This window comes from Notothenia rossii (assembly GCF_949606895.1).
Source record: "Notothenia rossii genome assembly, chromosome: 2".
NCBI lineage: Eukaryota > Metazoa > Chordata > Actinopteri > Perciformes > Nototheniidae > Notothenia > Notothenia rossii.
This window is the reverse complement of record NC_136904.1, coordinates 81,973,911-81,987,416: the sequence shown is the minus strand read 5'-3', so window position 1 is coordinate 81,987,416 and position 13,506 is coordinate 81,973,911. Positions and strand designations below refer to the sequence as shown.

At 42.7% G+C, this 13,506-nt stretch overlaps 1 protein-coding gene across 1 annotated transcript in view; it reads right to left on the bottom strand.

Moving 5' to 3' along the window:
- The window catches only part of LOC307028076 (FERM, ARHGEF and pleckstrin domain-containing protein 1), a 56,083-nt gene that overhangs the window by 3,950 nt on the left and 38,627 nt on the right, over positions 1 to 13,506 (bottom strand). Inside the window, exons 8-24 of the mRNA XM_079662829.1 lie at positions 13,098 to 13,245; positions 12,504 to 12,599; positions 12,252 to 12,415; positions 12,062 to 12,130; positions 11,898 to 11,973; positions 11,318 to 11,531; positions 6,215 to 6,408; positions 5,579 to 5,668; positions 3,998 to 4,131; positions 3,050 to 3,131; positions 2,728 to 2,965; positions 2,500 to 2,630; positions 2,328 to 2,396; positions 1,883 to 1,972; positions 1,506 to 1,588; positions 987 to 1,096; positions 592 to 755 (exon numbers count right to left, since the gene is read on the bottom strand). Of these exons, the coding sequence (XP_079518955.1) occupies positions 592 to 755; positions 987 to 1,096; positions 1,506 to 1,588; positions 1,883 to 1,972; positions 2,328 to 2,396; positions 2,500 to 2,630; positions 2,728 to 2,965; positions 3,050 to 3,131; positions 3,998 to 4,131; positions 5,579 to 5,668; positions 6,215 to 6,408; positions 11,318 to 11,531; positions 11,898 to 11,973; positions 12,062 to 12,130; positions 12,252 to 12,415; positions 12,504 to 12,599; positions 13,098 to 13,245 (2,152 nt within the window). The remainder of the gene's footprint in view (positions 1 to 591; positions 756 to 986; positions 1,097 to 1,505; positions 1,589 to 1,882; positions 1,973 to 2,327; positions 2,397 to 2,499; positions 2,631 to 2,727; positions 2,966 to 3,049; positions 3,132 to 3,997; positions 4,132 to 5,578; positions 5,669 to 6,214; positions 6,409 to 11,317; positions 11,532 to 11,897; positions 11,974 to 12,061; positions 12,131 to 12,251; positions 12,416 to 12,503; positions 12,600 to 13,097; positions 13,246 to 13,506) is intronic.

Here is a 13,506-nt window from a genome sequence, read left to right as displayed (position 1 = left end):
AGAAGGAAGGGGGAACAGTGTTCTCACTGAGGCTGCAAATAGAGCAAATCGGAAGCTTTCATCATATTATCTGGTATAAAGATTGCAAAAACTAAATTGATTCAAATTGTATAAGTTCAATCATTTTCAGATTTCGGGATAAGATGAATTTAGAATGTATCGTATGGAGTTTTTGTCCGTTAGTAGTGGTTCCATATTTTGTTACAAGAGTATGAGGAAACAAATTCATATGTGCTACCAAACTGTTGTTATGATTCTTATCCAACCACTGGTTTCATAAATAAACTGCACCAAGTATAATTATAGAAATGTGAAATTTGTCACCAATTTCCTATCATAAAAATGTGACTACGTATTTTGAAAAATAAACATTGAAATTGATGAGCCTTGAACTCATTTCAGTTCATTTGCCCACAATTCGCAAGAAAATGTTTCAAAGTAATACATATTTAGTTTATGGAGTACAGCGCAGGAGGATACTGTTCCCACTGAGAGAGAATAAAGTGAATTAGGACACAGCACACTCAGACACAGAGAGAGGAAACAGAAGCAGGAGGGGAGCGGTCTGAGGCGCTGAGGTTGGTCCGGTACCTCCACAGCTACGCTAAAGTCCACCATGGACACACTGGTGTTCCTGTGCCAGCATACGTGCACCATGGTGTTACCACGGTGAGGGCCGGGCTTCTCCAGCGCCGTGTGCAACGCTGTAATGTCGTCCTCAGACTCCGCCTCCAACGAGGAGTCCTCAGGGCATTCTGGGAAAGTCAGGAGGTTGTTACTGCTAGACAATAAGCTGGGTGATGAGGGGAGAAGGAGGCTAGAGCAGACACAAGGTCAGATCATTCACAAATCAAACATGGTCGCATGTATCTGGAATTACAGTTGTTGGTACTATAAAATGTATTATCGAATTGCTAGTGTATATCCACTGTTCATTTTAGTAGTATACATTTTATACGTGAGTGTATGTGTATGTAGTAACTTACTGTTGTCTATCAGATTGCAGATCAGTAGTTCCGATGTCCCATTGCTGGTTTTCGACGTATCTATCGCCATCTGTATGTCCTCCATCCACTTCTCCCTCTCTATCAGTGAACTAGAGTAAAAAAGAAAAACACAAATACATAAAGTGTCCCATCATTACTCACAGCAGGATGGCCTTGAAGTGAGAAAGAGTCCAGGGAACAAGAATGTCACAAGTTTGATCAAAGTGCGTCCAGGTGTCCTCCCAACTTTTGCTCAAAAGACACTTAGACGCCATCTGGTCATCCATGGAAGACTGGATTAGCAACATGTAGTTTAAAAGCAGTAAAGAGAAGGAATGTTTTTTTCCATCTAACTGAAACAAGTGGAAATGAAAGTACTTGAGAGCAATGTGCATAACAAATCATTTCCCGCAATAATTTATGCGACAAGCCTCAACATTTCTACACAAAAAAATGCTACACAGCCACTTTGGTGTCACATTTAGGTTCCAGGTACAAGGTGTCGAACGCCGCTCTTACCTTGCTGCTACCACCACAGACTGCTGCTGTCCAACCAGCGTGAAGGCGTGTGGTACGCCCCACTCATCCTCACTCTCTCTGATCTGGAAGAAGAACACAGAAAAAACATTAGATAGCGGCGGAATCTGGGACAGCAAGGACCAAAATAGACTGAAAGGGAGAAACGGAGGGAGGGATGATGAAAGGGAAGAGAGACAGAAGGACAAGTGAAGTTATCCTGAAAGTGTGTGTGTGATTGCGTCTGTGTGTGTGTGTGCAGGGTTGTGGGAAGACATTGGAAAGAGCTCAGCTCTTTGAGGCGGCTTATTTGCAGTAATGACAAACTGGTGACAGCTGTTTGAAGCACTTTGTTTTCAATTGAGAGAAACAGCACTTACTGTCATGCCATTGAGCAGCATCTGCCCGTGCACTTTGAACTGATTCGTCGCAGTCATCCCTCGACTCGTGTACAAAATGACGTCGTTGAACTAAAACGAGAGAGGCGGGGAGAAAGAAAGTGAAAAATGTACATTAACAACCTTTCAAACCAAGTGCCATTAAGCCTGTTTTTGTATGAATTATTACACTGAATGTATATGATCTTATTTATAATCCCAGAGAAGTACAAACAACTTGTTCTCAACCACATAAATACTTTAAAACAACTGTCAAAGTAACATGCGGTACATTTCCCATAATTAAATGTTGTAGTACATCTGCTATCACCACCTGAGTGTTGTATAGCTGAAAAGGAACAAAGCCTAATTACTTTTCTACTGAGATCATTCCACTAAATAATTCAATAAACAATATGACATGAACTAAAAAGAGAGTGGGTGTTACCAGGAAAAACATCCGTTGCTGTAGGCCTTTTCCAGACAGTTTGTTGAGGCAGCCTAACCTGATGAACTCCTGGGAAAGTAAAAAAAAAAGCATGCATCATTTATCAGACTTACTTTATCTTCAGAGAATCAAAAAAAGATTTGCCCGTCTTTTCTTTAAGCTTTGAACTCACCCGACTAGGAACAACAAGATCGTTGATGCCAATCAAATCCTTTTTCAGCTCCAGAAGTTTCTGGAAGTTCTCCATCTTGTTCAGGCTTCCCTGGAGCTGCTCCACCACCTCGGACACATCCGCCAGAGCAGCTACAGACACATCAGGGGTAAGAGAGTATTGGAGATACATGCTACAGCTCCAGAACACCTACATATGCCTCTATGTTCACCAGCCTGAGCGTAGTACCTCTGCAGTCCCTGAAATCCACATGAGTTGCCGGGTAGTGTTTGCACAGGCGCTCCAGGATCTGCTTGTAGTGACTGAGGCGGTGCAGAGGCCTCAGGATGAAGACGTTGAGGGGGACGTAGCACACCTTCTGCAGCTCAAAGTCCCTGCAGAGACCCTCCAACCTGTGGGACCCCCTGGTCGCCTTCTCCAGCTCCAACAACACTTCCGACTGCTTATGCAGGTTTGCAGTCAGGGGCTATGGACAACATCAAAACAAGGCACATATAAATACAATATCATTCATAACTGTAATTGCAGATGTTCAGGAGTTAGGCCTCACCTTTAAGCCTTGAAGGTTCTTATACATGACATCTCCAATGCGCTGGTAGTCTCCCTTTATGTGAGCATTGGAGCGTCCTTCCCTAAAACAGATAAACATCAGCAAGTTGTTTTATCTCTTAGACATTGTGCAGCCATTTGTAGACACTGAATTAATTAACTAAGCAGCGCAAAAGCACTTTAGGCTTATTGATTATTTAGACAAGCTTCACTTTAGGCAAGTGAAATTCCAATGGAGTTCACACGGGCTCTTTAACTTTGATAAAATTATCCACCAGCAGGTGTCTCCCTCGAGCAGAGTGAAGGGCTGCCATTACTGGATCCATTCAGAATATTTTTTGTTTGATCCAGAAGTTACTTTAAGGAAACATATCCAGTCTATAGAACACCTCCATCCTAATCTATGATAGGAAGCTTTCTTTCATCTCTCGTATAATTTTTGAGTATGCAAAGCTAAAAAGGAAACACATGCAGCGCTAGATCATTTGCATACACATTTAAATGCGGTTCTTATCAGCAGTTCGCCTCTAATATCACTCTCTGCTTTAATTTAGAGTTCTCAGGATGACTAGCGAGGCTTTGAAATAAAAATAATTTATGTCTGCAGTTAATGAAAGTACATTCTGACACTCTAAGAGACTTCTTGCATCACTGCCTGCATGGCTGTATGCATGTGTGTGCGTGTGTTTTAGTGTGTGTTAAATAAAGCACAACATCATTAAAGGGGATCAGACAGCAAAAACCCACAGGCAGGAAAAGGCCGGCCTTGGTGCAGTAAGACTGTTGCCATGGAGATGATAGCTCCTCGGGTCATTGAAAGGGTCTGGGTCGCTCTCTTAGACTAAATGCCAATAAATCTCATTAATAAAATGATGATAAATTGGGCTAGAACCAAACCACCCCATCTCTGGATGTGTTTTCAACCCACAGGGAGTGAAATGAGTCTCACCACAGCGCCAGCCTCTGCTCCACCTCCCTGAGAAAACCTGTGTGGAACTTGTGCAGCGGCTCGAAGGTGGAGAGGACGGTGTTCTTCAGAGACTCCGGAGTCGCTTCATCTTGTCCTACAGCGCTCTGGAAAGACTAAGATTACAGAAACATGCATCAGAGTACAAGTAGGGAAACATGGCCTAAAGCTAGATACATTTCCAGACATGTTTTAAGGTAAATACAAATACTCTGCTGTTAATATAAATATAATATCTGATGTGTTTCCCACAAAAAAGTTCAACCACAGAGGTAATAATTATGAAAATGATATCGCCTACTAGATTGTATATTCAAATATTTTTCATTTCAAAGATAACAATTCTTCTACTTCTATAAAAAGTAAACTCTCAGTTGACACATCACACTTGTCATCACACAATATTATACATGTGAAGTAACAATATTGAGTGGCATGTGATCAGCTCATAACAGACCATGTAGCAAAGCCAAAGTTATTCCTAATTTGTAAAAGGTGAAACATTAAGTGTTAAATTGCAGTGCACGGGTATCTTTTGATGACATCAGGTAAGTTCTGACTTTCTGATCACAAGCTTGTAAAGATAATATTTCTCCCGAGTAGGACACCTCAAGACAATGTGTTAAATCAGATATTTCCAGGATATAACCTAAATACCTTTATCTGTTTCTGCTGTTGCACTTCAGTCTCATGATGTCGATTAAATCATTTAATTGCCTGACTGATGTGAGAATCCATATCCAATCACTCCTAACACTATTATTCAATGAAGTCAGATCTAAGTCAAATGTTGCATGTTGTGTGTTTGGCCACAGCGGGCATGAAAATAGCTTTATTTAGCTGACGTGATGGGAAATGGAAGTTGGTTTCAGGAAATCTGAGTGTTCCTAAAAGGGTTGGACAAGAAGTGCCAGCTGTTGTCGGGATGACTTCATCCCAACAGCAGCCCCAACCGGTGAATGAGAAGAGAGACTGCACACACACACAGCTGTTAAAATAACCACGACACAAGCCAACCCAAATATTGATGAGATGTGTGAAAGGATTCTCTAAAGAAGCTGCCACTTTTAGGAAAGCCAGATAAAAGGGGTGCTGCATTTCCCCAACATGTGTGTGCCGAATCAGCAGCGCTTCACTACGGCCTTGTGAGAACTCCTTGCTCGTTGTTAAATGAGCAGCAGCGCGCGTTTAATATCCTGTTTTCTGCTGCATTTCCTGTGGGATACAATCAAATGAAATGGTGTCCATATGCTTGTAACCAGCCGGTGAAATCTAAAGGAACAGACTGAAATGACGAGTCACATGCAGAGGAAACAAGCGGCAGATTAGTATTCACAGCCTTGAGTTAGACCGATAAATGCATTTCAGAGCGCGGATGTGGAATAAAAAATAAAATTGGATCTGCCAAAATATCCCTATGTCACTGCCTGACTCTGTGTTTTGGCGGGCCTTATGCAATGGAGCAGCTGAGCGGAATAATCAATGTTTTCTCCCCAGAGGACAGTGCAGGAGAAAACTAACAGTGGAGCAGCACGCTGGTGAGCAGACTTTTTGTTTTCTTACCACAGTCACCACCTCCAGGTCCTTCACATACGTCCTTTCTGTGGTCAGCAGCTCCTTGGCGATGAAGTAGGCTCGATCTGTTGGGAACCTCTGCAAAAAAAACAGAAGAGAGAGGAAATTGTGAGCAACTAAGCCAGGGGCGGCCAAACATTGTTCACCGAGGGCCATATACAGAAAAATATATATGAAGGTCTGGGCCACTCACTAGAGGTATATTGCCTCATATGGTAAGTTATAAGTTAGCAAAATCAATAAAATGTAGGTAAAGTAATCTTGACACTTGAAAATGCTGTAAGAAACACAGCAGCCTTCATCACAGCTTTCCATAGGGTTTCATTTAATTTAGTTTGCAGCTCATGCCCGCGGCCGATTTCAAAATGGGCCGCGGGCTGCATTTGGCCCCCGGGCCGTAGTTTGGACACCCAGGAACTAAGCAATTCAAGTTAGGTGTATTGCCTAACCTATTTCTGTAAGTAGACTTGGAGAAGATACTCTCCTTTACTCCCTGTGGAGTTATTTAGGACAGGTAATCTAGGTCTATGCTATTTTGAGTTAAAGTGACTAAGTGACATAATAATGAAATGGGGTGTTTTCTGGTACTTTTATCAACAGAAGCTGAAGCATTTTATCACAAACCTTCCTCCGCACCTCGTCTTCATCGTCAGTGCGGATGCTGCCGGCGTCGTTGAGCAGTGGGCTGGTGAGGGGGGAAGGTAGTCTGCCGTCGGGACTGTGACTGCCCAGATCCAGAGACTTCTGACCGTTGACCATGCCATGGGAGTGACCAGAGGACGCAGACAGGTGGGGGCTGTTACACACCACTCCTGCAGCTGCACGAGGGCAAATAAAGAAAAAGTGAGTTATTCTGATAGAGATCGAAACACAACAGGAGATCAGATACATTCTTATCATTTGCATTCAGTCTCAGATGAGTGGAGTTTGGGACACTGTGAGAATTCGTATGAAGTCAAGGCCACAGTAAGTTACAGCAAAAGCAGCTACTGTTGTGAAAGGCAAATCATCCCTGATGTAATTTAAGTACAAGCTCCTTTCTTTCTCCAGTTCCAGCTTTTGCAATAAAAGGATCTATCGCTTTCCTTTTATATATTATTTAATATCTGTGGATTGCTGATCAGACCAAAAATTCAAGACGTCACCTTGGACATTTTTCATTATTTTTGGACATTGTGAAGACTGAAACTGTGATGGAAAGAATCAGCAGATAGATAATGAAAATAGTTGGTTGCAGCTCGAAAGTAAAGTAAATTCAAAAGACACTGGTCAAATGTTGATAATAATGAAGCTTTCCAACATTGAACTCAGCGGCGGACTGGCCATCCAACCCCCGTTGACAATTTACTAGCGGTAATTACTTGCGGTACCGAGGTGGGCCGGCGGTACCGAAGTGGGCCGGTCGAGAGTCCCGGGCTGATTTGTAGTCCCAGTCTGCCCCTGATTGAACTCATACTCTAACAAGGCAAACGTCACCCGTTGGTAGACTTAGCAGGCTAGTACCAAACTCTCTTCAGTATTTACACACACAGTGACCCTGGATCAGTCTTCTTATGCCACACACGAAAAACTGCATTCAGAAAGTGAAATATCCGCCATGACTCACTCTACAGTCCAGACAGCTCTGGCAGTCTCCGTTCAACGCCAATCAATACGTGAGCCGAGACACATACCGCAGGATGATTAAAAGGAATAGCTTACTTAGTGTCATCTTATTGGACAACTTCACTGAGATTACTTACTATGTTCCAGATGCAACTTGCTCACCTCTCTCTGCTGTCCTCTGGTGTGTCGAAACAAACACAAACAGTGATTACTCGCACACAAACCAGCTAAAAGCACCAGCACAACTCTGGGAAGGATTTACTATACACTCTACGGAGGGAAACTACTAATGCACATTTACACAATTGCTAGAAATGGGACCAACCAACACTAAAAAACGACAGGGAGGATAAGCTTCAAATACGAGTACCAGACAACAACTAACTGGGGTCTCAAAAAGAAGATTCAGAAAATCCTCACTTCATAAAGGTCATCTTTATTGACTCTAAAAGAACATATATGTACACGGTTAAATGATTATTAATATTGAGAAAAAGCAGCATAAGAGAGACAGTCAGTGTGTGAGAGACAGAAGGGAAGGTTTAGTAAAAGAAGTGTGAATTCCCGCAGTCTCCTTCACCTTACCTCACATTACAAATAAAAGAGACCTTGGTGAATATTTAAATAAACAGCATTTTGAGACTTTTACGATTGTTATTGCGGTGCTGAAAAGTCAGTTGGCAATGGGGGGAAATATGCATTATTCAGCCCATGAATACAAATCGGTTTTAAATCCATCTACTTGTAATAGTGAAACAGTGAGCCGTCAAAGTACTTGATATTAATGAGCTGTTTTGAAATTCAGTCTCTATTCATTGTGCATGATTTCCTAGTCATGAAATCTGCTTTAACCTCACATTCTCCAGTCTCTTCTACTAAATTAGGAAGTAAGAGTGAAAGGACTGACAGCGTTACCTTTAAGGACATAGAGTACATGCAGAGAGCAGACATGGAACAACACGATGTGCACCACGCCTCAGTCCTGATTTAGCGCAGCATGCATTGGAAAAACACCCTGAAGGACACCAGTGGTTGAAAAATAAACCCACAGACCCGGGACCTTGAACCAAACCAACATATTTGATGGTCAGGAGGAGCAAGTTCACACACTGGTATTTTCAAAGTGCTCCAAGTTACTGGGTCTTTGTGTGGCAGAGCGTCATTCCCTATGATATATGGTTGAGGTTTGTTTACCAGAGAGGGTTTCCTAACACTGCAGTGATCCAGTTACTCACACAAATGGAGATATTTTCTTAGCTTTCTTAAAGCTGTACTGATCTATTTCGTGCAACTTTGAAACTTTTGCTATTGCCTATAATCATATTATCAGTAGAAGCATGCATAGTCCAAGTTGTTTGCAGGAGCTGCAAAATGAAATGCTGCTTTGTCATATTGGATTTGTCATATGTTTGACTTACTTTCAAAAGAGCATTTTTTTGTTGCATTTAATTAATAGATGAAAGTGGAGAGGCAGACAGAAAATAGTAATGTAGTCAATAGCCACTTAAATGGTATCTGTATTTAAAAAGGAAAATAGAGAATAGATATTGACCTATAGAAATAAAACCACAAGCTGCTTCACGTCAATGCTAAAAATGGCTTGGGAGCACAGACAGTGATGGATGAGCCGAGAGACTCGGTGCTTTAATGCTGTTACCTTTAAATTGCCTTTCACACATGTGTACACACATACAGAGCACGATAAGCCTTCCTCTATTTCCCTGCATATTTCCAAGCTCCTGTCATGTTCAACCTGACGTTATATCTGCTCTGGAAGAATTATCCGTGAGCTGGATCATTGCAGAGCAGGCAACCCAGATACTGGTAATCTCACCTCTTTCCACAACACAGACAGAAGTGAGTAACAAAACAAGTTGACATGCAGCTGGAAAGAAAAAGAAAGAAACTTAACAGAAATAAAATGACAGTTTCATGCTGACAGACAAGTGCTTACATTGGACAAAGACAGAAAAGAAATGTGGAAACACTTTGTCAGAAACACACATAGGGCAGAAGTGCAAATTAAATCTGGAAAAGTGATGAAAAAAAGAAAGTGCTGTGCGGTTTTGTAATGAAGATTGAGAACTTTGCACTCTTTGGAAACGAGTAAATTGTTAGTGGACACCATAGCTGTTGGAGGACTCAGCTTGATATCAAATTACACCCAGAGATATTCAAGTGTGAGTCAAAAGCAGGGGGGATGTCAATAGTGAGTAAAGAGCCGTACGCTGTTAACTCAGCAACACCTCAGCATGACCAATAACCTTATGAGACAATATTCACAACACTATTGTAAGCTTATATTTACGCCTTTTGGTGAATTCCTTACAGATTCCTGCCTCCTCAGTGAATAAAACATGATGTTTCTGTTTGTCAATGGCATTGGATACAAATGAGGAGTACAAATTAGTGTTTGCAGCATGCCATATAAATTAGTATCCACTCAACAGCAAATAATTCAGACTACTCTCACAACAATCACAAGCCAGATGCAGCATCAAGAGTGTCAATAAATCAAACAAGACAGCAGGACTATTCTGTACAAAGTCAACCATTAGCGGCACAATTATACATCCACAGGCTTTTAGGACTCCACAGTAGACATGTAATGAGTACAAAGTGTGTAATGCACAAAACTGTACAAGATTTTACAATCTCTAACATAAATATCTACGGACAATAAAGAAATGATATGTATTTCCCTATGGAAAGTTGTAAGGCATTGGAGACATAGAAATTACATGACTCTCACTAAGGTTGCCTCCTTTTTAACATCCAAGCGAGTGCAAAGTATGTGAGTAAAGTGCAACAGTAATAATGAATAGTCTTCTGATCAATCAAGTTTAAACCGGACATGAGCAGAGTCACTAATTCTCTGTACTTTTTGATTAGTAGCTATTTGGTGTTCTAACATGGCACATGTTATCCCTGAAGCAACGTGCTGAAACGATCAAAGAACTGTGAGGCTGACAGATATCCGCCTCTATGTAACAAACAAGAAAACCCCTATCCTGATTCTTCACTCCATCATCTCTCGCAAAAGGGAAGCTCCACTTTATAAAAGAGAGACTGATGCTTTGCTCAAAAAGTGCTTCTAGTATCTGTGCGTTAAAAGACTACTGTGAACATCTGTCCCCCATTGAACCCAGGTTTCCTTACTCTATAGATCCAAACCCTCCTGAAGAGATCTCTCTGTGCACTAACAGCTAAAAAACTGTCCGCCATCCTCATCACTGAGCGCTTGGTATTCGTCCTCATCTGCCTCGTCATCCAGCTGGAGGCTGCCAAAGGAATACTTGTTCCTGGGCAGAGGGGACGTGGAGTTAGCCCCCACTGGGTTACCGACCATCAGGGGGCTGCTGCAGCGCCCCCTGCTGGTCTCCACCTCAGACTCACTGGACTCTGACCCGCTGGTGGAGAAGCAGTCGTTCATTTGGACCGCTCCCACATGTGTCCCAGCATGCCTTAGGGGTTTCCTCCCCGGACTGGCTCTGGACCTGCTAGCTACCGTGAGGCCATTGGCCACCATGCGTCGCTCAAGGGCAGCCATACGTTCGGCCCGAGAAAGAGAGGGAATTAATTCATTCCCCTGGGAGGACGTTCCCGGGTCTGTCTCAGAATGCTGGCGTACTTTGTGGCGCTTTTTTTGTAAGCGAGGATAGTGGCCTGAGGCGGAGGAATGTATACCCTCTTCGAAGTGAGGCGGAGTGGCGCTGTAGCCATTCTGCTCGGAGTAATCGAGGGGGTGATGATTGTCCATGGCGGGACTTCTTGAACCCGAACTGGGGGATGTGAGAGGGCTGCTAATGTGCCTCTCGGTCTTATGGCCACTAAGATTAGCCATATGGAGAGGATTTTGGTCAAACTTTTGGTATGTGGAAGTTACATGCATGTTGAGGGATTGCTTAGAAGAGGAAGGGGCCTCCCCGTACTGCAACCCACAAGAAAAGTGCTTCTGTTGGACCTGCAGAGGCCCGTTCGTGCTCCCAGAGCCGGGCCCATGCAGGACCATGGGCGGCTCCCTATGGCTGTGATTCAACCTTATAGTCTGGTTATATTCACTATCTACATCAGCGCAGTCAAAGAAGGGGAGGGGGCTTTTAGCACCCCGAGTTGCTGGACCTGTATTCGGATGATCTTGGTGGGCCTGTCGTGACGAGCCTCTTCTTTCCTCGGTCCTGGACACGGACCCTGCTCGGTTCTCGTGGCCGTTTCTCTGGAGCGACGGGCTGGCCCTCGTGGTCCTCAGAGCGGAGGGGTCTTCTGCACTCACCAACGCCGACTCCTTCCAGTGACTCCGAGAAGGAGAGTCTACTCTGTCCCTGGGAGCACCACTCTGACAGAGGGAGAAACAGGAACAACATTAAACCATTTAAAGGTTTTATTTTATTCATGACTATGTTTGATTTGATTATTTATAGTAACTTAAAGCTGGTGTTTTGTGGAGGACCAGCTGTGGGGCCATGTGGTGCGGTTTAAATGAGCACGTTAGATTTCTGTGCTTCAAGTTCTTTTCAGATGACAAAATACTACATACAGGATGCAAGTTTAATATTGATTGTTAGTAAAAAAAAAAAAAAAGGTTGACAGGGTACCATTGAGGCCTTGGTTGTGTAAATGTAGGGCAAATATAACGACCATACTGAGATTCATAATGCTGATAAATGTGTGGTACAGATGCACTGAAAACGGAGACACTCACTTCTGTTGGCCCTTCATGGTGGCGTGGCGAAGGCAGCGGCGACAGGCGGATGTTTTGTTGGACCCGACTGTGTTTTCTGGCAGACAGGATGTTGGAGGTCAGTGTTAAACACTCACATCATCATCGCCTACACTAAATGTGTAAAAAATGTCTGCAGTCTTTACCTTTCAAACGGGATTTTCTTTAACTCAGACTCCCTCACATAATCAATCACCTGCTTCTGAGTGAGGCCGCTGCAGAGACAGGTACAGGAGGGAAGATAATGAGCTCTCTGTAGTAGACTGTTAAGTGATGGGGAGAGCTGTGTATCTGCAGCTCTGATAGTCAAAGAGCAGCTTTGGAATAAAATCTCACCTGAATCTGAAGGAAGAGCCCCGGGTGAAAAGCATAGGCTTGGGTTTGGGCTTTGGTTCTTCAAAGAGGCGGAAGAAGGCGTGGTATTCGACACAGATCTTCCAGAAGACTTTACAGCAGTCCCTGCTGCCCATCATAAACTCCAGAGTGTCCTGATATGAACTCTAGGGAAGGCATACACAGATAACTTAAATCACCAAACACTGATGGTTTTTTATATTTTCCACAATGAGATTCAGAGACATCACTTACATTTAGATCCGGCCTCAACTTGATGAGGAAACGCTTCCTCTTGAAGCTCAGTTTACGCACTTTAGACCAGTTGAAGGCGTTAATCTTTGTGTGTCCCTGCAGGGATGAAAAATAACTTTTATAACTCAACATTTAAAAATGATAAATACATGTACCAATACACTTTCACAACCAACCTTATCTTTATAGGTAAGCACAAATAACTTATGTAAAGCTGCAACAAGCAGTTATATTGCATCTTTGATGGTTAACATTTTTTTAAATCCCAGTTTCTCAGATTTCATGATGATGTATTTAATGTCTTGTTCTATCAATCCAGATCCCAAATATAGTCAGTTTGATATTATGCAAAGCTGATATAAGCAGGACATTTTCCATATTTGAAAGGCTAGAAGAAAAAATTAGGCAATTTTGGAATAAGAACTTAAAAGATCGATTATCAAAATCGTCGTCATCGATCGATTCATTGATTATTTGACAAATCATTACAGCTCTATCCCCAGGTTTTTTTTTAACATCTGTACCATAGAGACAACTTATCACGATAACCTTCATTAAACACCCCACGAGTTGATCTCCAAACGTGTGACTGACCTGAAGGACCAGGACACCGGTGTGCGCCACCGACAGGCTTAGCCTCGTGCCCTCTCGGTCCTTGGCAGGATGGAGACGAATCCCGTACATCTCCAACCTGCGCGCCACTTCCAGTAACTGGAAGTCTGATACTGCTGGTGTTTGACCTCTGGAAACACAAAACACAACAGAGACCAGTTTAAATGTTGTCTGAAAAGGGTTGGAAACACAATTCAGCCTGAATGCTACATTGGGCACGCTAGTTTATTTAAACTTATTCTAAATACATCATCCTGCTGCTGTTAATACCCCCTTGAGCACCACATTTATTCATATGCAGCTGAAAATAGTCCTCAACAAATGCACTGCAGCTGTGTCATAAACCATATATTTTTACTGGGCTTTTAAAGATTTACATGTAAGAATAATT